Genomic DNA, 21,632 nt, shown 5'->3' on the forward strand with positions numbered 1-21,632 from the left:
CATTCATGCCTTTTCCTTCAGGAAAAAAAAATAAATTAACTCCCCTTAAGCTTTGGTAAATGACTTTGCTGTCAGTGACGGGAGAGTTGTGTTAGCTCTAATCCCAGTTTGTTTTTCCTCCTGCCAGACCACAAGCCGTTATGTAGCTCAGCACCTGTCCAGGGATCATGTTAGCCCTGGGAGCCGAGGAAATGTTCAGCACGGCGCTGTGCAGGGTCAGGGCAATGAGCTGCGACCCCTGAAAGGCTGTGCTGAGTAAAGGCAGCCTGAAATGATGAGGTTAGATGGGGTTCTGCAGATGGCGGAGCGCACGGAGCAGAGTGGCTGTAATTAGAAGGTGGGGTTGTTGGAGGCTGTCAAGTCCAAAAAAAAAAGAGATTTTAAGGCTTTAGTGCTGCTGAAACTGACAGGATGATGCTGAATCTCTGCCTGCTTGAAAGCTTCAACGTTGAGTTGGGACTTATGCAAATAAGCCTCATTCCTACAGGAATCATAGAATTATACAGCCACAGAATCACAAAGATTGGAAAAGAGCGCAAAACTCACCAAGTCCAACCGTCAGCCCAAAGAAGAAGAGCTGGCTGGGTTTGTTGTTTGAAGCCTGAGTTGTGCAGCCCGACGCAAGTTTTCTTCAAATCTGGCTTTGCAGATGGAAGCCGACAAGAAGCGTTCGTGCAACTTTCTCCCAGAGCCAGCAGGCAGCCCAGCTCCGCACCCAGCTGTCACGTGCGAGGCGGCCGTCAGACCCCAAATCTCACTTGGGTTCCAGACAAGTTTGCTCTGTAGCTGAAGGTTTTGTTCCTCCCCCTGCCAAAATGGAAATAAATACCAATATTGAGTTAACAGTTGCTGATCTAGGGAAGGAACCCTCCCCCCCCTCCCCCCTCCTCTCTTCCCCATGCCACTGAAACGCGACTTGTCAGTCTGAATGGATCTGGTTAGATTGATATCAGCCAAAGAATTGATATTCTTTCTGGTATTTAACCAAAAAAGTGATAGTCTTATGTCACTCCAAATGTGGTTTTAGATAAACAGATTCTCTCCCCTCTGTTGTTATAAAACATTTAGTGTGTCAACATTAGGGATCGTATCAATTATCTGGCTCGAACAGCAATGGGAGGGAGGGGGGTTTCCCTGGTATAGAAATGGAGAGATTTGGGTTATAAACCATACTTACTGCAGAGCCCTAATGCTTTTCATAGAATCATAGAATGGCCTGGGTTGAAAAGGACCACAATGATCACATGTTTTCAACCCCCTGCTGTGTGCAGGGTCACCAACCAGCAGGCCAGGCTGCCCAGAGCCACATCCAGCCTGGCTTTGAATGCCTGCAGGGATGGGGCAGCCACAGCCTCCTTGGGCAACCTGTTCCAGTGCCTCACCACCCTCTGGGTTAAAAACTTCCTCCTCATATCCAACCTAAACCTCCCCTGTCTCAGTTTAAAACCATTCCCCCTTGTCCTATCGCTATCCACCCTCATAAATAGCTGTTCCTCCTCCTGTTTTTATGCTCCCTTCAACTACTGGAAGGCCATATTGCGGTCTCCCCAGAGCTTTCTCTTCCCCAAGCTAAACGAGCCCAGTTCCCTCACCTTTCCTGAGTTTAACTTTTCTGAAGCACAGGATGAAACCTTTAGAAAAGGCTAAGTTGCCTTATGAAATATTACTTGTAGCAACAGGATGTTTTTCCCCTTTTAGGATGGTGTTAGGGCTCTGAGCAGGGTTAGACCCTGCCCAAAGAAAAGCAGACCCTAATGACTTGCTTTTCTTTGAGATAAGGGGGACATCACACCACGAGGAGGGGGTGAGAAGGGCAGCAGTGTCTTGTGGGGTCAGGAGGCTTAAGCTCTGTGGAAGCTTGTAGGCAACATGTGCTCAGCCTGCACTGCAACTGGACTTAATTAAAAGAAGCAAACCATTAACTCTGAGGACAAGGTACGAGGGCAGCAGGGGGTACAAGTCCAGTCAGCAGAACTGGTTGTGGGAGCGGGGCTTTGCTCACTGTGAGGGATTGAGTGCTCCCTCAGCACAAATTAGGATGTCTGCCTGAGGGTAGGAGTGCCCTACAGGGGGACGTGGTCAGTGGGCATAGTGGGGTTGGGTTTGGTGATCTTAGAGGTCTTTTCCAACTGATTCCATGATTGTATGCTTCTCCCTGTCCGTTCCTGGGACGCACATGTTTGTGCCGTCACACAGTGATGCAGAGAAGGGGAGGTGATACTGGATGCCGTGAGCTCTTGTTAGTTGGAAGGAACGACATGATTGTAATGGTTAAAAGCAATTGTTAACTGCCCGTCAGCGTAAAAAGATGCCTTTCCATGAGGAAAGGATGAAACACGAGGGTTTTAGGAGCTTTCAGCTTGCTGTGGTCATTTGTACAGAGCTAACGTGAATGCTGCTGTCTCTGTCACGTTCCTTCACTGCCCTGTGCCTTATTGCAGTTCCGTCACAGAAACAACAGCATTCGGGTAGAAAAAAGGAGGAACACTGAGGTGAATGGGTCAGAAACATGAACTGCGAGTGAGATACACATATGCTTTTAGGGAAGTAAGAAGATGTTTCTGCCAGGGAGACATGGTGTGTTGCCTCCGATACTCTCGTTAGTTGCTAAATTCAACCATTCTTTCTCAGAAAGTGTGGAAGGCGATGGAAGCTGATGAGACAGGAGAAGGGCACGCTGTGTATATCCAAACCCGACGGCTGCTCTGAGGGCCCCATGCTGCCCCTGTGTCCTGGCCCTCTCCCCTCAGGGTTCCCCCTCAGCTTCCCGCCAAACTACCCTTCCCATCGTGCCCCGCGCGTCGCCCCCCTGAGGACTCCATCTCCCATGCTGCCCCTCGCCGCCGCGCGCTCCCATTGGCCGGCGGGAGCGGGCCGCCTATCCCAGCGTCCCTTTCGCCGCCGGCAGCGCAGACTCCTGGTGAGCACTACATTTCCCATCGTGCCCCGCGGGAGCTGCGGAGGGCCGTGGCCAATCAGAGAGGCGGCGCCGCAAGGGGCGGGCCCGGCGGCGGGGGAGGCTGTTTAAAGTGGCGCCCGCAGCGCGCGAAGGGGATGGCGGAGCCGGCGGACTATCCCCCCTTCCAGCTGGGGAAGCCCCGCTTCGAGCAGGTACCGACGGCGGGAAGGGCACGGGCATGGTGGTGGGAGCGGTCTTTCACGGGAGCGGTGTCGGGCCACCTCCCCGAGAGATAAGCCCCCAGCCCCCCGCCGCCCCATTTTCACCCCCTTTGCCTCCGGCGCTGCGCTGATTGGTCCTCGCTCTGCCTCCCATTGGCCCACGCCGCTGTCACTCAGAACCGCAGCGCCCCGCCTCGCGGCGGCTCCCGCGGCGGGCAGCGATTGGAGCGTCCCGCCGTGCCCCTGTGGCGCTGCGGGGACGGGGGGGCGATATGAGACTGTGGGGTCGCGGGTTCGAGACCGGGGAGGGTTTGAGGAGTGAGATGGGGGTCCCGGGAGGGGCGCGTGCGTCGAGCTGAAGGGTCGTTACATGGCCCTGGGGGGCAGAACGGGCTGAGCCCGGACCCGGTGGAGTGTCTGCGAGCCCAAGGTTGTGTGGAGGTGACCGGGGGGGGGAGGGGGGTTGCTGGGCCCCTTGGAGTTGGTGCACAGTGCAGTAATTAGCCTCGATTTAAAAGAAAAAGCATGGAAGATCCGTGGTGGTTTTGTGCTGAGGAATGTGGTGTTGCCATAAGCGGTGGTTCTGGGGTTGCTGCAGGATTTGGGGCCTGCTTTGGGCTGAAGTGCAAAGCAGTGGCCATGATGGGCCCTTTGGGGGCCTTGGGGGGCTCTGAATGTCCTTTTGGAGACCTTGAGGTGCTGTTTGGGGACCCCAGGTGGCCTCTGGGGGTCTGGAGGCACCTCCTGGGGATACAGAATGGCCTGGGTTGAAAAGGACCACAATGAGCAGCACCAACCCCCTGCTATGTGCAGGGTCACCAACCAACAGACCAGGCTGCCCAGAGCCACATCCAGCCTGGCCTTGAATGCCTGCAGGGATGGGGCATCCACAGCCTCCTTGGGCAACCTGTTCCAGTGCCTCACCACCCTCTGTGTAAAAAACTTCCTCTTAATATCCAACCTAAACCTCCTCTGTCTCAGTTTAAAACCATTCCCCCTTGTCTTGTCACTGTCCACCCTCGTAAACGTTCCTCCTCCTGTTTATGTGCTCCCTTCAAGTACTGGAAGGCCACAATGAGGTCTCCTGGAGGGGTCTTTTGGGAGGATCTCCAGGGGCATTTTTTGGGAGTCTTGAGATGTCTTTGTTGGATGCTATTGCCTCTGTGTTTTTGCCACAAGCTTCTGATACAGCTCTCAAAGTTCCTGCAGCCTCCTTCAGCTGCTCCTGGTGCGGGATGAGGCCGCTGTGAAAAGGAAAGAGCCATCAGAGCTATCAAATCGAGGAGGAGCCGAAGCCTGCTCGCTAATAAGTCCTCCCCCCGCCATTGGGGAAATCTCCAAGGAGACTTTCTTCCCACCATCCACACGAAATCTGCACAGGACCGCTGTGTGCCAACCATCTGACTCGCTAATTGCAGATCCCAGAGCTTGGCTTGACCGAAGCCGCCCATTTGGGTGGTGGAGGAGCCTGGTTATGCTTCCTTCAGAGGACCAAATGTCTGTGCTCTTCCCCATTGACTTATCCCTCATTCCTCCATAGGGTTCAGGACAGGAGGTGGTGCAGGGACCTCCCCAGAGCCACGGCTGCCCTATAACAAGGGTGTGCCTGCTCGGCTGCACGAACCAAGGGATGCTCAGCCTGGGGAGACGGAGCTTTTTAATAAGGAGAAGAGGAGGAGGAGGAGACGCTACTCCCTTCTAGACACCACAGATGATTCGAGGCACACTTGGCAGCGCGTCAGGCACAGAATCGGTGCATTCTGTTCATTAAGGAGTGACTGTCACTTGTAGCAACGTTTAGAAAATGTTTCGAGGGGTATGGCAGGATGTTAATGATCGTGTACGCGTTCGAGCAGAGCTGTCCTCTCCGGGTGTATTTCCATAGTGTCCCAGGGCTGAGGTTTTCCTGGTGGTGAAAGCACCCTTGAGAACAGGATCCCTCTCCTCTTCAGGGATTTGATTTGGTTCCCATAGTTTTCTTTCTGCCAAGCTGTATATAGGACTGGTGGTAGGGTTGGGTCGCTGGTGCCTGCCTCCTGCTGCCTCCCATCTCTGTAATGATGCCCTTTTTCCTGTTCCGTGTCCACAGTGCATTCAGACAGCCCATTTTGGGAGCTGGCAGCTTTTTAGGGTCGTGGAGCAAGTGAGGGAGGGCACCTGGCCAGGTCCTGTGGCCTGGTTGCACCATCCTGACCCTCCTCGGATCATGCTGGTATTTATTTACCCATCCTGAAATGTGGTTGGTCAGGAAATCTCCGTCTCCAGGGCTGCAGGATAGTGCTGGGAGGAATGTGTGAGTTGCAGAGGAGCTGTGTTAGGCATCTTTGTCCTTGCAGGGAGAAAAGCACAAGGAGAAGTTATGTGCTAGCAACAAGAGGCTTGGTTTGGAGGAGAGGAGGCAGTTTCTAAGGTTCAGAGTCTTCAGAGTGACCTCATGTTGTGCCAGGGGAGCTTCAGGTTGGATATTAGGAAAAACTTGGGTCAGGCGCTGGCACGGCTGCCCAGAGGATGGTGGGATCAACATCCCTGGACAAGAACTGTGCAGATGTGACGCTTGGGGACGTGGTCAGTGGGGATGGGTTGGCGTTGGGGTTGGTGATCCTGAAGGTTTTTTCCAGCCTTAATGGTTCTGTGGAAGGAATGGAGCAGTGTTCAGTGATATGAGGCTCCTGTCCCCAGCACGGCCCTGCAGCTCGTTTCCCTTCTCCCACCTCTTGCTTTGCAGCTCACTTGTTTGTCCTGCTCTTCAGGCAAGTCACATCTGTCAGGTCACATTTCTGGTTTCTTTGCTGGGAGCAGCTTTTGCCTCCTGACAGAAGCAGGTTATTTTTAGGTAAAAGAATAAGGACATTAAGCATGAGAATGCGTGACAGGGGCTTCATTTTCTGACCGGCAGTTTTAATTTGTTAAGCACAGTTGCTTTTTATTTATTTCTATTTACCATTAGTAGGTTTTGCTGTCTGCTCCCTCCAAAACATCATACTGAAGTTTCTGAAGCTGTGACCCACAGCCCCTGCTTCAATCCAGGCCAAATAAATGCGTGTTTGGAAACTCTAAAGGAGGTGTGGGGTATGGTGGTTCACCAAATAGTGCTGTAAACTGCTGCAGGCTGATAGTGCCAGTTAAACTTTGGGGTTTTTATTGCTGTCAGCTCTCGAGAAAGCACTCTGCAAGCAGGAGGATGTCCCAGATCTTGGATCCTGTAGGGGAAGGAGAGGGAAATAAGGAGGATGAAGCCAACTGCAAGCATCGTGTGCTGCTTGTGGGACTCGGTGGGAGCTGGGGGCTCAATGTGTGGTCATGGGCTCAGAGCTTGCTTATCTCAGAAGTGTCCTGTGAGGATCTTAATGCTGCAAATCGTCGCTGCCTGCTCTCTGTGCACTTTGATCTGGGGATTTAAAAACCCAACGTGTTCACTCCTCCCTGAGCCAACCCGCACGCCTCCCGTGTCCCAGACAACCCCTGCAATAACATGCAGATAAAGCAGCCCTCGATTAGATATGCCTCTCTGGAGCTTGATGGCTTGCTGATTGCGTGTGTTAATTGCTGAAGGCCTTGACAGGAGGGCCCAGAGCTGCCTTAGAAGGATATTAAATGAATGCAGAAGTTCCTACTCTGGCTTCCACCTTTCAAGCTGTTTTCTACTGAATGTGGATGAGCTGCCTCATCCGCTTTGGAGCAGGGATTTCCTAAGGAGGTTACAGGGGGATGTTTAAGGCTGCTTTGCAGCTGCTGTGGCTTTGCTGTACGTGCAGGTCCAGCCCAGTGTGTGGATGCTGCTGGAGAAGATGCTGGCAGGCGCTGCGTGGTGCGAGCTGCCAAACGTGGCTTTCTCAGCCCTGAATTCGGGCTGACCCTGTTTATCCTATGCAGTCGGTTGGGTTCTGCAAACACATGCTTAAAGACGAATTGCAGAGGAGAAAAGGAAATACAGACACCTTTTGGGTTTGGTGTTTATCTGCTAACTTCATCGAATCTGCCAAAAAAGCCATCCGTTGGCTTTTTTACATCTCTGTCAGCCAGGATTGGATTTCAGACGGAGTTTGCGTCGTGTGCTGCAGGGTGTTTTTGCTCAGGGGTTGGGTGGAGAAGCTGAAGGTAAGGCTGGGAGGTGTGCTGGGGTGAACCAACCTGTAGGATCTGTGCTGTAATCCCACAGCCTGCAGCAGCAGAAAGAAGAGGAGCTGCTGCTAGAGGGAGAAGATGAAGATCTGCCTCTTTGCTGTGCATCTGAGCCCTCACCTTTTTCTTCAGATGGCTGAAGGTGCAGGGAAGGGCTCCTGGCCCTTTAATCGACTCAGATTTAGAGTATTAAAGGGCTGTGATTGCACAGCTTAAGCCCAAACTTGTACGTGGGGTTTGCTCCCGGCGTGGAATTGCACAGCATTGCCAGCAGTTGCTCAATGGCTTGTATTTTTTAATATATATTTTCTGTGGTTTAGCTGAAATCTCTTCCTAATTAATTGAGAGCTGACGTAAGCCTGGCTTTTTTTTTTATAATTTCTTTTTTTTTTTTTGAAACTAGAAAAAAAAAACCCAACCAAGTCTGTGTGCCTTTTGCTCTGGCTTAATTAAATCTTTTTTACAGTCACACTGCAATTAAATGAGTAAAGTTGTGCGTATCTCCTTCCAGTGCTGAGGAATGCCCACCTGCTTTAAATGAAGGTGATTAACCGACTGCTTGCTAGTGGCCATTTACTCCCTGCCCTTTCTCTCCAAATTCCTGGTGTCTTTTTTTTCCTTCTCTGAGCATTTTTGTTGGTGCCCTCTATGTCCTGCATGGCCTGCAGCACATCCAGGCTTGAGCTGGAGCTCATTGCGCTCCCTTGCTCTCTACAAACTGCCATGGAAGGGAATTAATATTCCCTTCTAGGACTTAGTCTTGCTCACAGGCTGGTGAGAAGCAGTCCCAAAATAGCCCCGATTAATCACAGGAAAATTGCAGTATTCAGATTTCCTCTGAATAACCGTTTACTACAGCAGATGTTACGGGAATAAAATGGTGGAAGAGATGCAGGATGTGTTTGAGATGTGAAGGTCAAACTCGTGGGTGTGCTGCAAGCTCTATCCATGGCATGAGTGCGATGGCCAGAACTGGAAATAACCCCAATGAAAGCAACAGTCCCCAATTTTCATTGAAATCTGGGACTGGTTGACTGCTAGGGTTTGGTCTGTCCAGCACAGACTTTGGAAAGAGGTGGATGTACTTGGATGTCCCCTTATTCTGTTGGGTGTGGATTGATGGATACTGGGGGGATGGTGTGGTTGGGCACTGGCACAGCTGCCCAGGAATGGTGGGATCACCATCCCTGGAGATGCTCCAGGACAGTGGGGATGTGGCACTGAGGGTCAGTGAGCACGGTGGGATGTGTTGGGGTTGGAATGGCTGCTCTTATAGAGTTCTTTATGATCCTAGGAGTGTTTTTTTCCTTCTGAGCAGCTCATGAATAGCAGCAAAGAAAAGCACGTTTGTGTAGTCGTGTTTTCAGACAGCTTCTGCTAATTTGGAAAGAAACGAGAGCCACGGGTGATCTGTCAGGTCTCCTTGCCTTCCGTAGGGGTGCGCTCCGTCTCAATTGAGTTTGTCTGCGCGTCCCTGGTGAGCAGAGCCATCCTGGAGCTGGTGTCAGCCCAGGGAAGAAGCACGTCTGTCTTCACACTGTCTTTCCTTTGAAGTAGTGATGGCAGGGGGATAATTTCTTCACTTTTTTCCCCCCGCTTCTTTTAGAAGTGCAGATGAAAGAAGCAGAAGCTGGAGTGGCCCCGAGTGCCAGCAGGAAAAGCGGTCGGTCGTGGAGCAGCCTGCACCATGAAGTGCTCTGTGATGTCTGAGCAAAGGGCACGTGGGCATTGCAGATCTCTCAAGTGGAGAACTGAATTGAGAGCTGCTCCTGGTTGGTCTGTGTAGAACCATAGGATGGTTGGGTTGGAAGGGACCTCAGAGCCCCCTCAGCCCCATGGGACCCCTGCCATGGGCTTCATGCCCCCCAGCAGCTCAGGTTGCCCTTCCTGGCCATGCATGGGGGGGGCTTTATTCTCAATTTTTCTTGCTCTGGACCTTGGTGTGTAATTCTGCTGTGCTATGAGTCAATGCTATGACCCCACTCTAATGGCCTGGGTTGCAATAGGATGGGTTTGGGCTGCTGAAGCAGAGTGAGTAATCAAAGGAAGGTAGCAACACGCCAAGCTCTCAAACGCTAGAAAGTACCAGAATTAGCGTTAATTAAATCAACGCTAATTAAAAACCACTGGGATTTTTTTTTTTTTTTTCCCCGTAACTTCTGTGAAGCTATTTTGTTCAGTTGCAGGCTTTTTTTTTCCCCCTTTCATTCTCGTGTAGAACATGGGAAAATAACAGCATGGAGCACAGGAGCAGCTGAGAGCAGGATTGCAAGGCAGGGTGGTGGGGCTGCAGCCCCCCTGGGATCTGCTTCTATGGAGGGGTTTCTGCTTCAGTAAGTCACAGTCTTGGTGGTATTTTCTCTGTGCTTTGTGGATTCAGCAGAGAGAAGCCAGCAGGTTTCATCAAATTACACCAGGCGGTGATTAAATGCCATTCTCACTGCTGCATCCATATTCCCATCCTTTATTTATAGCACTGCAAATACAGAAAGAGTCGTTTGCCTGCTCGTGGCCGTAGAGCAAAAGCATCCCAGTGTTTGTGAGCACGCAGAGAGCGGTGACTGTGTCCTTTCTGTGCAGTGGGTGCAAATTCTGCTTGGGAAGAGCCAAGAGAAGAAGGTCAGCGACCAGAGTGGGCCGCCACGTGTCCCTTTGTCCTCACTGATGCTTGGGTGGATGTTGGGGCTGCCCACGTCTGCCCACCTCTGGTGTGGGTGAATGCAGACCTGGGCTGAAACAGTGATGTGCTCGATTTCAGTGTTTTGTGGTCCAGTGCTTTGGGTTTGCCTACATTCAGTTTTTGATGTTTAGTTTTCTGGTACTGAGTCAGAACTGCTCTGCATTCCTTTGAAGCTGCCCATGACTGCCTGCAGTTTGTTTCACAGCTTCCTCCCCTCCCTTTAGGCAGTTCCCAGCTTTCTGCATCCCTTCCTGGTCTTCTAGCTGCAGTTGCTGCTCCAGGTGAAAGCATGCCCCGTCCCTGCAGGCATTCAAGGCCAGGCTGGATGTGGCTCTGGGCAGCCTGGTCTGCTGGTTGGCGACCCTGCCATAGCAGGTAGTTGAAACTGGATGATCATTGTGGTCCTTTTCAACTCAAGCCATTCTATGATGAAGGTTGAAAAAGACCTCCAAGGTCATCAAGTCCAACCATCAGCCCATCCTCACCATGCCCACTAACAACGTCCTGTCTTTGCTGCAGAGTAGAACACACATATAAGTGCATCAAAGCTCCAGGTGCCTTTCAGGAACATGAAATGTACAGCAGGAACAGGGCTCGTTTTGTAGTGTCTGGACTCTGCACCCTCCTGGGGAATGCCAGGCTCTCACCTCTCCTTGTTTTCTGTGCTGTTCCAGACATCTTGGAAACTTGTACTTCAGTGGGTGCAAATAGAAACCATCTCAAACCATAAAGCCTTGATTACTGTAATGGAATCTCAAGGTTCATAGTCCATCTCTCACCCTGTGTTGATGTGTTGATTGGCACAATGGAGCCCAGCTCCCACTCAGCACCTCGATGACTCTGATAGGCACAAGACACAACACTTGGCTTGTGTTCATCTAACTGAACACGTTTTGTTTTTCTTTCTCTTGCAGACTTCATTTTATGGCAGATTCAGGCACTTCTTGGACATCATCGACCCACGCACTCTCTTTGTTACTGAGGTAATGTCTGTGCTCCTTATTTTCTGTCTAATTCTAGTTATCCACTTGGGTTGGATTAGAAAGCTTCTCATGTGAACAGCAGGAGGGGTGAAGATGGGTTTGTGATGGATCTGGGTCTCACTGCTGATGGGCTGCCCAGCCCAACCCTATCCATGCCCATTCAGGTCTCTGTTAGCCACCCCTGAGGCCTCTCCCTGTGGATCCACCTGAGCAGCTCTCAGTCAAATCTGCCAGCAGTGTTGGCCTCCCAGGGGGAGAATTCCTATGTGCTTTCATGAAGGGAGAAGAGAAGCACGGGTGAGTAAAGGAGGGAGCAAATCCACTGCTAGGTGGGAGCACGCTGCAGTTTTCAATGGCCTCTCCAGTCCTTTCCCAAGGAAGCTGTGTAATAGTTTTTCCTTCTTTATTATCCTGTTTGCAGCAGGCTTGAGAGTTTCTGGCCCGTTTCCATTTATTGTAGTGATGCTGTCCAGCATCATTGCATATCCCTGCTTTCATAAAACACTGAGCTGATTGTGAGGAACCCCTCAGAAGCAATATTTCCTCCGGTGATGTTAAATTCTGCCTGCTGCCAGCATGCTTTTTCTTTCCTTACACTGCTGCGGTGACAGCAGTGGGGAAGAGATCTGATGTGACTTATCATCCTTTTTCCCAAATCAGCAAGCTTTTCTCAAAACCATAAGGCTAGAATGTGCCGTGTGGTTCTGAGTACCTTTTGGATGGGTGCCCAGGAGAGCTGCAGGCAGTAAAGCAGCTGTTTTTACAGTATCAGGCTGAAGGTTGTACTTACAGTTGCAAAAGCTCAAGTTCAGATCAAATAGGAGATGGTTTCTCAAGTCACCACCCTGGATACAGAGCCGTGCCTGGGGAGGTGACCTCCTGCCAATAAAACATTGTGATTCCAAATTAGCACCGCTGTGTTGTGATACGTGGGAATGAAAATCCCAGGATCCAGCATGCTCTGCAGGTGCTAGAGCTGCTGTTTACCAAGGGTGCAAGCCCTCAGATCAGAATCAAAGCCAGTTAACTGCGTGTTAAAGGCTTGGTGCTGCTGGTACCTGGGCAGAGGTAAAGGGTGAAGAGCAAAGCTGTGGATTTCACTGTGTAGCCAAAGCCTGTAGTTGTTTCAGTATATTTTGCAGTCTGCAGCAGCAAGCAGCTCTGCTTCCAGGATGAAGGCAGGTAGTTTGGATCCTGAAAGATGAACCTTTTTTCCCCTGGTATCACAAGAAATAATGCATTTCTTACTTTCTAGGGGCTGAATATCTCACTGAGAGACGTGGTGGGGCTGGGTTGAGGTTGGACTTAGGGATCTTAAAGTTCCTTTCCAACCTGTATGGTGTTGTGATTCTGACTCGACTGCATGCTTTTCTACCTTCCTTTTGTCCCTATTTCAAACTGTGAGAAGTTTTTGAGGGGGTTGGTGTGGTTGGTATGGGGCCATCAGCTGGTGTAACTTAGTTCTTTTAGATACCCACTGATGTGCTGCTGCTTCAGAAAATGAGATGCAAGAAATGAGGGGAAAAGCACAGCATGGCAGAATTGTAGGGGTTCAAAGGAAGAAGCTATTCTGGACCCCAGACAGAACATAAGAAAATGACAGAGGTTTGAATCCCTTCTATGGGGTCTAAAGAGCACAGGTTTGAGATCCACGGGTGTTGGAATGGCTTGGTGGCTGTCCAAAGAAGAAAAGCCTCATGCCCATTTTCTTTGGGAGTTTGAATCAATGACAGTTGATGCTTCAACAGAGCTTCCACAGTGCATTCTGTGACGTGTGTGTGGGCACTTACTCCTAAGGCAACATCTTGACCAACCTGGGGTCATGGGAAGCAGCACAGAGCTGCTGCCTGTGCTCCGCGTGTCTCATCTTGTGCTTTGAGTACTTTGTGTGTGTGCTGGTGTAGCTGAGTAACTGAAGTGGCAAATTAACATCTAGGAGGGGTTTGCTGGAGGAGCAGCTCCTTCCAGTGACAGATGGCTGCAGCTCTCAGGCCCGAGGTTCTTGAGGAACAAACGCGTCGCTAGCGAACGAAACGCAGAGATAAATGAGGCTCTAATGAGAACGGAGGTTAATCCCATGGAAAATGCTGGGAGATGTGATAATATCCTCTTGTCTTCATCTTTTTTTTTTGTTTTAATTGCTGTATGTTGCATCATTGCATCCTACCGGTGGCTGTTTGAGGGAAGGATGAAGCGATTCCTCAGAGGGGGAAGCTAAGTGTAATTAGTATCAATGAGAGCCTTTGCTTAATCGTTTATTTATTTCCAACAGTTGAACACAGTTAAAAACTTCTTTGTCTTTTAGAGGCTCTCAAACATGAATCCTCAAGGGACGCATGCTAAATACAGGCTTATGGTGTGGCAGTGCCTTGTGTCAGCATAACAGGTAACCTCTGAAGAGGTTTTCTCGTGTGCTCATTCACCTCATGCCTTGCTTTCTAATGAAACAATATTTTTCTGTCTGTGTGGCAGCTGCAGATTTGCAAACTTTTCCAATAAGCAGCAAATGTTGTCATTGCAGAGGTGGAGCCCAACAAGTCCCATTGCTGAGACCCATTGCTGAGCCCCTGAGCAACCCCTCGGTGGGTGTAATGCCTACTTTCCAAATGTGTGAGGTTAAAATGATTGGAATAATACTTTTAATTGCTCAAGTAATTAAGGTCCTTCGGGGGAAGCAGTAGGGACCAGCAGATATTTTGATAAGGTTGACATATCCCATCTGACATCAGGCTGGACACGCTGTTAGCGCTCTGTGGGAGGCTCCTCATGGAGAAAGCTGTGGACCTGATAATAACTCCAAGCCAAAGTGAAATCAAAATGAAGCTGAGCTCAGATAGGCTGCACGTTATCTGCCTTCATCTCATTGTTCATAGCGTAAAACTACAGAGCGCTGAGCATCTTGCATTCCCATATTTGGGTTTAAAATGGAAGCAGGATTAGATGTATGTTATTTATATGAACGATACCTTCTTACTCAGCAGATTGACTGTCTGTGTTTATTCAGTGTCACATCTGCTGGCTCTACTTGAACAAAAAGTTTCTGGCTCCTGTTGTCTGTCACTGTAGATCCAATACAATAGGGCCAGCTGGAGTCAAGTCTGCCATATGTATCATCCGTAGCGCAACGCGATGCAATGGGGAGCTGCAGAGTTGCTGATAGCAGAGCACAGCTGGATTCCCTACCCCACATTGAATGCATGCTGCTGATGGCCAGGAGAGTCTTGCTTTGGATTCTGTGCCAAGTAAGTCACTGCTGGCCTGAACCTGAGGGCAGTGGAGCTCACAGGCACATGTGGGGCCAGCGTGGTCTTGAAACACCAACACCAGCTCTGCAGAAGCAAGGTGAGGTGTAAGCTATTCCAAGGTGCCCTGTCCGTGAGTGGATTTTACCTTAGAAGTGCAAAATGTGACTCTTTTTGTTGTCTCTGTAACGTTGTAGTGCTTCTGGCATAATGACTTATTCTGGTCTGTGTGTGCACATATGGAGGCAGCTCTAAGCCATGTGTAGGCAGCCGCTGAGATCCAAGAGAAGAGGAGACACAGATCTTTGAGACTTAAACAGCATGCCCCAGAGCAGAGGGGGCAAGGTGAAGAACCAGTAGGAGGTGTCTGACACAGGTACATGAGTGCAGTTATCCACAGGACCCAATGCAGTCGTCCCTACTCCACGTTGATGGCCATCATGGGGTTGGAGTGTCGAAGCTATGATGTGGGCTGCTCTCCTGCTGGCATCTTTGCTTTTGGTCTTTCTCCTTTCTTTGGAGCCCTTATGATGGGATCCTTCAACAACTTTTTCTACAAAGACCATTATTCTCTTCCAGTGTAGACCTGCAAGATTGAGCAACAAGTCATTGCCTGTAGCCCTGAATCAGAGCAGCACAAGGCGCATTACTTCTCTACACTAAAACCTACGGGTTAAATCTAAGCCAGTTTAACCAGAGTCTGGTACTGGATTTTGGCTGATGTGGCTTGTGCCATGCATCCAAGTTCTCTTATTCTCCAAAAAGTGCCTCTTGGCAGCACTCCTGGCCCATGGTAGATCCCAAACCATGGCTGGGAGTTGGCTTGGAGCGAGATGGTTGGTTTGAATGAACGCTGTGCCAGAGTTGGTGCTAACATCTTGCCCAGGACCGATGTTTTCAGTTTCTGGCTTATTTAGTAGCACATAAACTATAAAATCCATGCTCATGGATTAGTGGAAGCCCATTGCATGTTTTCCATGGGCTTGGTTTAGTGCTGGAGCCCAAAAGGCTCTTTATTTTCAGCCGCATTCAGCAGGAAGCAAAGTTTGAGCCCTAATGCAAAGACTCCTTGCGTTGGGTGGTGCTTCCCAGGTGCTTGGGCTGCAGGGAGCACGAGGAATGGGGTTTGTGTGCCCCTGCATCACTGGGCTCCGTGCATCCCTGGCAGTGCTTCTGGGCTGGGGTTTGTAGGAACATTCCCTGGGTGCAGATGGTCTGTCTAGCACCCTATTGTGAGAGCTGAGACCCTGTAATCCACCACTAGAAGTGCTCTAGTTTTCCTGAGACGAGGGGTATGAAAGAAATGCTACATATTAGTAAAAACTGTGGCTGCACTTCTTTTTTTAAGTGATGCTGTAAAAATTCGAGTGACACTTCTTCCTACAGATATCAGTAGAAGAAGCAAGCAACAATAAATATTGAAATGGTAGCATGACCTTGTAGGCAGACCTCTTTTTTCCTCCCCCCCCCCTTCTCTCCTGTTAAAAAGGAAATGCTGTGTCATCTTAGACACTACCATCACCCATAATAGTGCTGTGTCGTGCTAGAACCCAGGGAGTGGGGCTGGCTGGCATTTGGAGCTGTTGCATACTGGGAAGTTCCTGGGGGTTGGTTGGTTGGTTGGTTGCTGCTTTTCTCTCTAGAAGGGATTGCAAAGGAATCTTGTGTTGTCACCAACAGCGTTTTGAGTCTGATTCTTTCACTGAAAATACCTGAAGCCTCATGAAAGGCACCTTGTTAACGTGGTGCCAGCATCCTCCATTTCTGCTCTCTTTTCATACCAGTTTTGGTAAGCCTCAGGAACCATCAGCAATGTCAGCCTGGGACTCTTTGCTTTGTGAAAGTTCCCTCTCTCCCCACTGAGCTGTAAGGGGAAATTCATGAGGGCTGCAATTTTCAAAGCGAATTCGGGCTTTTTTGTTTGCTGTTTGTTACCATACTAAACAAGATGGGATCTGGCCAGGGTTGTTATAGTAACTACTAAGATTTCCTCAAGAGAAGGTGGAAAAAAATAGAACACAGACCCATTCATCTATTACTTCCAGTTTTTCATTCAGAGTTACATGCTGTTCTGTGTAGATAATTTGCAAGACACATCGTGTAGGTAATTTCAGTGGCAGAAAAACATAGCAGTAATGAGCACAAATGGCTCTCCAGAACGTGGTGCTGGCATTGCTGGTTTGTTTCCTAGCTTTGGAGGCAAGATGGGTTGCCTGCCCCGGATCTGCAGCCATCGATCCTCCAGCTGTCTCTGGATGATCAGGATATCTAAAATAATCCACAGTGCTATTTTACTGATATATTTTTTTTTACCTGAGCTGATATGGTGTTTTGAAATAACCATGGGTTGATGAGATGAGGAGCTGTTTGGGTAGGATATTAAGAAATGTTTCTGCTTGGAAAGAGTGGCAGTGCTTTGGCATGGGCTGCCCAGGGGGTGGGGGTTCACTGTCATTGGAGGTATCCAAAAACCATGAGATATGGCACTGAGGGAGGTGGTCATGGGCACATTGAGATGGGTTGGGGTTGGGTTTGATCATCCTAGAGCTCTTTTCCAACCGTAATGATACTACCAAGAAGAAGAAGAGGCTGAAGGAGAAACGTGGCTTCTGCTTGCCTTGTTCCTCTGTTTCACTGTGCATTGGAGAATGTCTGGATGAGGTGGATGCTTTTCCTTAAAAATATCAAAGCTTTTATTTTACAAATCCTTCTCAATTGGTATTGAACAGCAAAAGAAACTCTTTCCTATGCTGTTAAAATACAATCTAGATTTGGTGGTCACTGTCTGTCCTTGATGCCCTTTGTGCTCTGACCACTGATCACAGAATCCTAGAATGGCCTGGGTTGCAAAGGACCACAATGATCATCCAGTTCCAAGCCCCTGCTATGTGCAGGTCACCAACCAGCAGACCAGGCTGCCCAGAGCCACATCCAGCCTGGCCTTGAATGCCTGCAGGGATGGGGCATCCACAGCCTCCTTGGGCAACCTGTTCCAGTGCCTCACCACCCTCTGTGTGGAAAGCTTCCTCCTAAAATCATTGCAGGGGTTGTGAAATAGCAGCGTTGACATGCATGGTGCTGGTGCTCAGCCCATGTAAATGTGGCTCCAGCTGCCACATGCTTGCTCTGGGAAGTGAAGGCACTGCTGCCTTTCTGCACTTAAAAATGTATATATATCATGGAATCATAGAATGGCTTGGGTTGGAAGGGACCCAAGGATCATCCAGTTCCAATCCCCCTGCCACGGGCAGGGTTGTTAACCACTATCTACACATCTATGTGTATATATTTAATACATACATGAAATATATACACACCAACCAACACAGCAAATGCATCTCTTTCTCCTTGAGATCACATATACATGTGTAGGAAGACCTGTCACAGGAAGACTTATATTAATTGCCTTCATAGCTTAAATTTGTTGCCTTCAATGAAAGATTTCAGTGCAGAGCCCTGCTTCATGCTGCTGTTTTGTTTGCAGAGTCGCCTGAAGGAAGCTGTGCAGTTGCTGGAGGATTACAAGCATGGGACTTTGCCCCCAGGAGTCACCAACAAGGAGGTGAGGGGAAAAAGCCTTCCTTGCATTTCTGCTTCTTTGTGCAGTCATCATGCAAAGTGTGCTTGTAGAATTAAAGAGGAAACCTCAAACATGGTTTTGTTTTTTAGGCGAGGGGAACCTTGCTGTCAGGTTTGTTGGTTGATGTACCAGCAGTGATGCATCAGCACCCCCTCCTACTGGTTGTAACAGTTGCCTTTTCTTTGCAGAAGTTACTGTTTGGGCTACATAGATCCCTATGGATGTCCTTTCATTATAGAGTATAAGTTCAGCAGTGGTTCTTTTCATTGGATAATGTTCCTGCTCTTGGAATGAAGGCATAGAAGGCATTGACTTGCTGAAGGCAATGCAGAAACCACAGTGATGTGAAGGTCTTAACATGCTTTGGGTTGGTTTTGGTATAACTTGATTCTGCTTTGGGACAGGGAAATGAGGTGAGTGATTTTTCCAAGGGCCCATCAGTCCTATTTTCTGGATGTGGTACTGATAATTATCTAAATGAATGCACAGAACTAGTGAAAGCATGGGGAAGTGTTGCTGGGGGGGCAGGCTGTTTTTTGTGCCCTTTTCTTCCAGCTCAGTACCATGAAACAGAGCCCACTGGTGTTCCTGTAGATATTATCTCATACTCTAGTCATCTATGTGCTGACCAACACCAGGGGCTTTACTGTGGGTTTTGTTTGTGCATCCTGTACAAGACTTCAGCCCTATGTTGTGTAATATAATACAAAGAATAGCTCAGATTGGTGGCAGGACTGCTTCAGGAGCTGTAAGAAGTGGCTGTGGTGAAGGAGCAGTGCATCTCACACACAGACAGTGATGGAAATGGTTGTGTCCCACACCCCGTGGGTCAAACAACCCCTTTATTTCTTTGAAAGCTCATGTGCCTCATCATATGGATGAGAATTATTCTCAGACAAATGAAGAAAACTTGATATTTTTATTCTAAAAAGCGTCTGCTTGTGTGGTAGGTGCTGCTCTGGGAAAAAAAAAGCATGGCTTTAAAAAAGAGAATAAAAAACAAAGGAAATATCCCCTCCGTGTGCTTGGTGTGGTTTGAGCCATTGCTCACCTGATCCTTTGATGTCACTGCATTCATCCAGCCATAACCTGATGGTAAGAGAAAAGGATCTAGGATTGCAGGGAAGAGAACAGCGAAGAGTGATGCAGCAGCAGATGACTCAGTGCCCATCTGCCTCTAGGCAGATGAAATGAAGTCGTTTGCTGAGGCAAACCACGCAGACATCTGACCTACATTTTGGTCTGTGTTGCAACAAGCCCAGGGTGTCCCCAGAGTTCATTCAGAGTTGTGCTGGGAGGAGCGTAGTCACTGTGGTTCTTGTTCCCTTAGCTGTGCTTGCTGGAGGGTTTCAGGTGTAAAATAAAGCATGGGGGCAGAGGAGAAAGAGGAAAATGACACCAGAAATGTGTTTTCTAGAGAAATGTTAGCACATCAGCATTAAAAAAATGAATACTTTTTCATAGCTCAGTTGGATCACGGTGTCGGTTGTGTCAGAGGGCTTTAATAGTTGGGTGCAGATAAGGGGCTCTTCCAGGAGAAGCACGAGGAGGATTGCAATGTTTGCTTGTTGTATTTACCTGCTCTTTGTTGCAAAGAGCAAAGAAACCCACAGGGAGAGGTGAGTGAGCTGCAGGCAGATGCCAGCAGGGCTGTGAAACTGGAATGTTCACCTGTGGCCTTGCAGCCATGCTGCTAAGAGAATCCTTGTAGCCAAGGTGGGAAATACTCATCCTCTCGAGCAGAGCCATATCCAGAAATAAACCCTTCTTATAGGAGGGCATTACATTGCAGTTTTCAGCTGTAGGATGGAGAATTGTAATCAATCATTGCAGGCACAGCTATTTTATACGCATTTCTCTTTGCATCCCAGTGTGCCAGATAGACACAGCTGTAAGCAGCTCGTTAATGCCTGGTGTATCTGCAGATACCATGTGATGGTTGATTGCTCGGGGGGATGGGAAGCATCTCCCTTGCTTGGATTTCACCCCAGATTTTCCACCTGTGAACTGAAGATGCCTGGAGAGCTGTGTTTTGCTCACCCCAAGCTGTGTTCTATCATTTTTGTGTCTTCTCTGTGCATCATAACCTGCAGGGTGGGCTCTGGTATCAAGGCATTCCCAGTGTGCAGTTGTTTTAGTGCCAATTTGGGAAGGGGATTTGATGCAGCTCTGGGGTGCTCATGTGGATGTGTTGGTGTTGGAGTGAAGGACTGAGCCAGCTGATCTTTCTATAGCTGAGCACATCAGCCACACCTTTTAGGGCCATGGTGAATGGGCATGGTGGAGATGGGTCAATGGTTGCTGTCAATGATCTTAGGGGTCTTTTCCAACCTTAACGATGCTATAATTCTACCTCTGGTCCATTGATGAAGTCCATGCGTTGGCAGTAGACCAATAGATGAAAGACAGCTTGATTTTGACTGAAAGGATTATTATCACTATTTTAAACTCTTGTTTGACCACGAATATTGCTAATGATCTCATGTTTGCTGTAGGCAAGAAGTGTGTAGTTGGGTTACTTGACCCATCTGATGTTGTGATGCAGTTGCATCTGGGAGAGGCTGATTTGCTGTTACGGTTGTGTAGTCCAAAAGGCTGAGCAGAGCTTCATGTGATGCTCAAGAGAGGAGCATTCAACTTCATCGTTATTTAACAGCTGATCTAGAGGATTTGTTTGCTTGAATCCTTTAGAGATGGAGTTGCAACCCTCACATTGGGCTCTGCAGAATGGGATGGGAATGGTGTGTGGGTAGAAGCTTGAATGGGCTTCCGGGCTTCATAACCAGAATTAAAATCACCATCCCTTTACAAGCCTTTAAAATAAGAGTTTGAGCACACTTCTAATGTAGCATCTTTCTGAAGAACCCAACAACCTCCCTTAAATATCAGCTTTGAGATCAAGCAGACAAGTTGTTTTGACAGAGTTGCTTCACTAATCCGACTGATCCGCTTTGTGGCACGGCGCGTTTGGCAGTGCTCAGGCTCCTTTTTCCTCTCATTGAGAAATTCGTGGCTCTCATGAAGGATGGCAGGCAGTAGCTGAAAAGCATAACAACAGCTCAGCACAATCTACATTGCTTGCTGAGATGGATTCACTGCCTGAAAAATGTAGAAGCCTAAAGCTATGTAACGTCAAGTATCTCCTCAACGCTTATCTTCTTGACAGGGTTCCTGCAGAGTGAGTCTTCCTCTTCTGCACTTCCAGAGCAGGTTTTTCAAAATGAGCTGAAATGGAACATTTATGGCCTATCTAAAGAAAAAAAAAAGCCACCAAAGTACTGAAAAGCCATAATCTTACTTTGCTCCAGCTCTGGGCAACCCAAAATCCGGCATCTCTTCTGCTTACTCTTAAACTGGAGTCATTTCACTGTTCGGGATCGTGACCAGTAACTCAAGGTGGTAAAAACCTATTTCTTGGGCATCATCAGCACAAATGAAGAATTGATCAATAGCTGTTAGACTGCTAACAGTTTTTATTGAGGGGAAAATGGTTTTTTTTTGTTCTCTTTTAGAAGAATGTTTTTAAAAAGGTGGAGTTGGACACAGTGATCCTTATGGGTCCTTCCCAATGGGATATGCTATGACTTGCTGTGGCTGCTATCTCAGTTATGTATTCAGTAGAACTGAGGATGATTAACTGATTGATAATTATTAGTATTGTAGATTCAAGCAAGAAAACGTGCTCTAAACTCTTTCTCTTCAACTTAGCTTATTTACCTAAGTTTTTCTATGCTTGCTTGATGGCCAGACTTGGTTTTGCTTAGATCGTTACTCAGATTTGTCATCTGTGGGTTTAATAACCTGGCTATTTGGTGCTGTTGGGCAACCAGATGTCTTGATGCCCATCATTTGTTGCCTGTTTTGGAAGAGCCCAGTGGTGCATCACCCAATGGTGTGTACCTGAT

General features: G+C 48.6%; 1 protein-coding gene across 1 annotated transcript in view; it reads left to right on the forward strand.

The window, feature by feature from the left end:
* The first annotated feature begins 10,846 nt into the window (after nt 1–10,846).
* The window catches only part of SFXN5 (sideroflexin 5), a 71,209-nt gene continuing 60,423 nt past the window's right edge, over nt 10,847–21,632 (forward strand). The window contains 3 exon segments of the mRNA XM_048943665.1: nt 10,847–10,877; nt 10,880–10,905; nt 17,632–17,709. Coding sequence (XP_048799622.1) covers nt 10,847–10,877; nt 10,880–10,905; nt 17,632–17,709 — 135 coding nt within the window.

This window comes from Lagopus muta, chromosome 4 (assembly GCF_023343835.1).
Source record: "Lagopus muta isolate bLagMut1 chromosome 4, bLagMut1 primary, whole genome shotgun sequence".
Lineage (NCBI taxonomy): Eukaryota > Metazoa > Chordata > Aves > Galliformes > Phasianidae > Lagopus > Lagopus muta.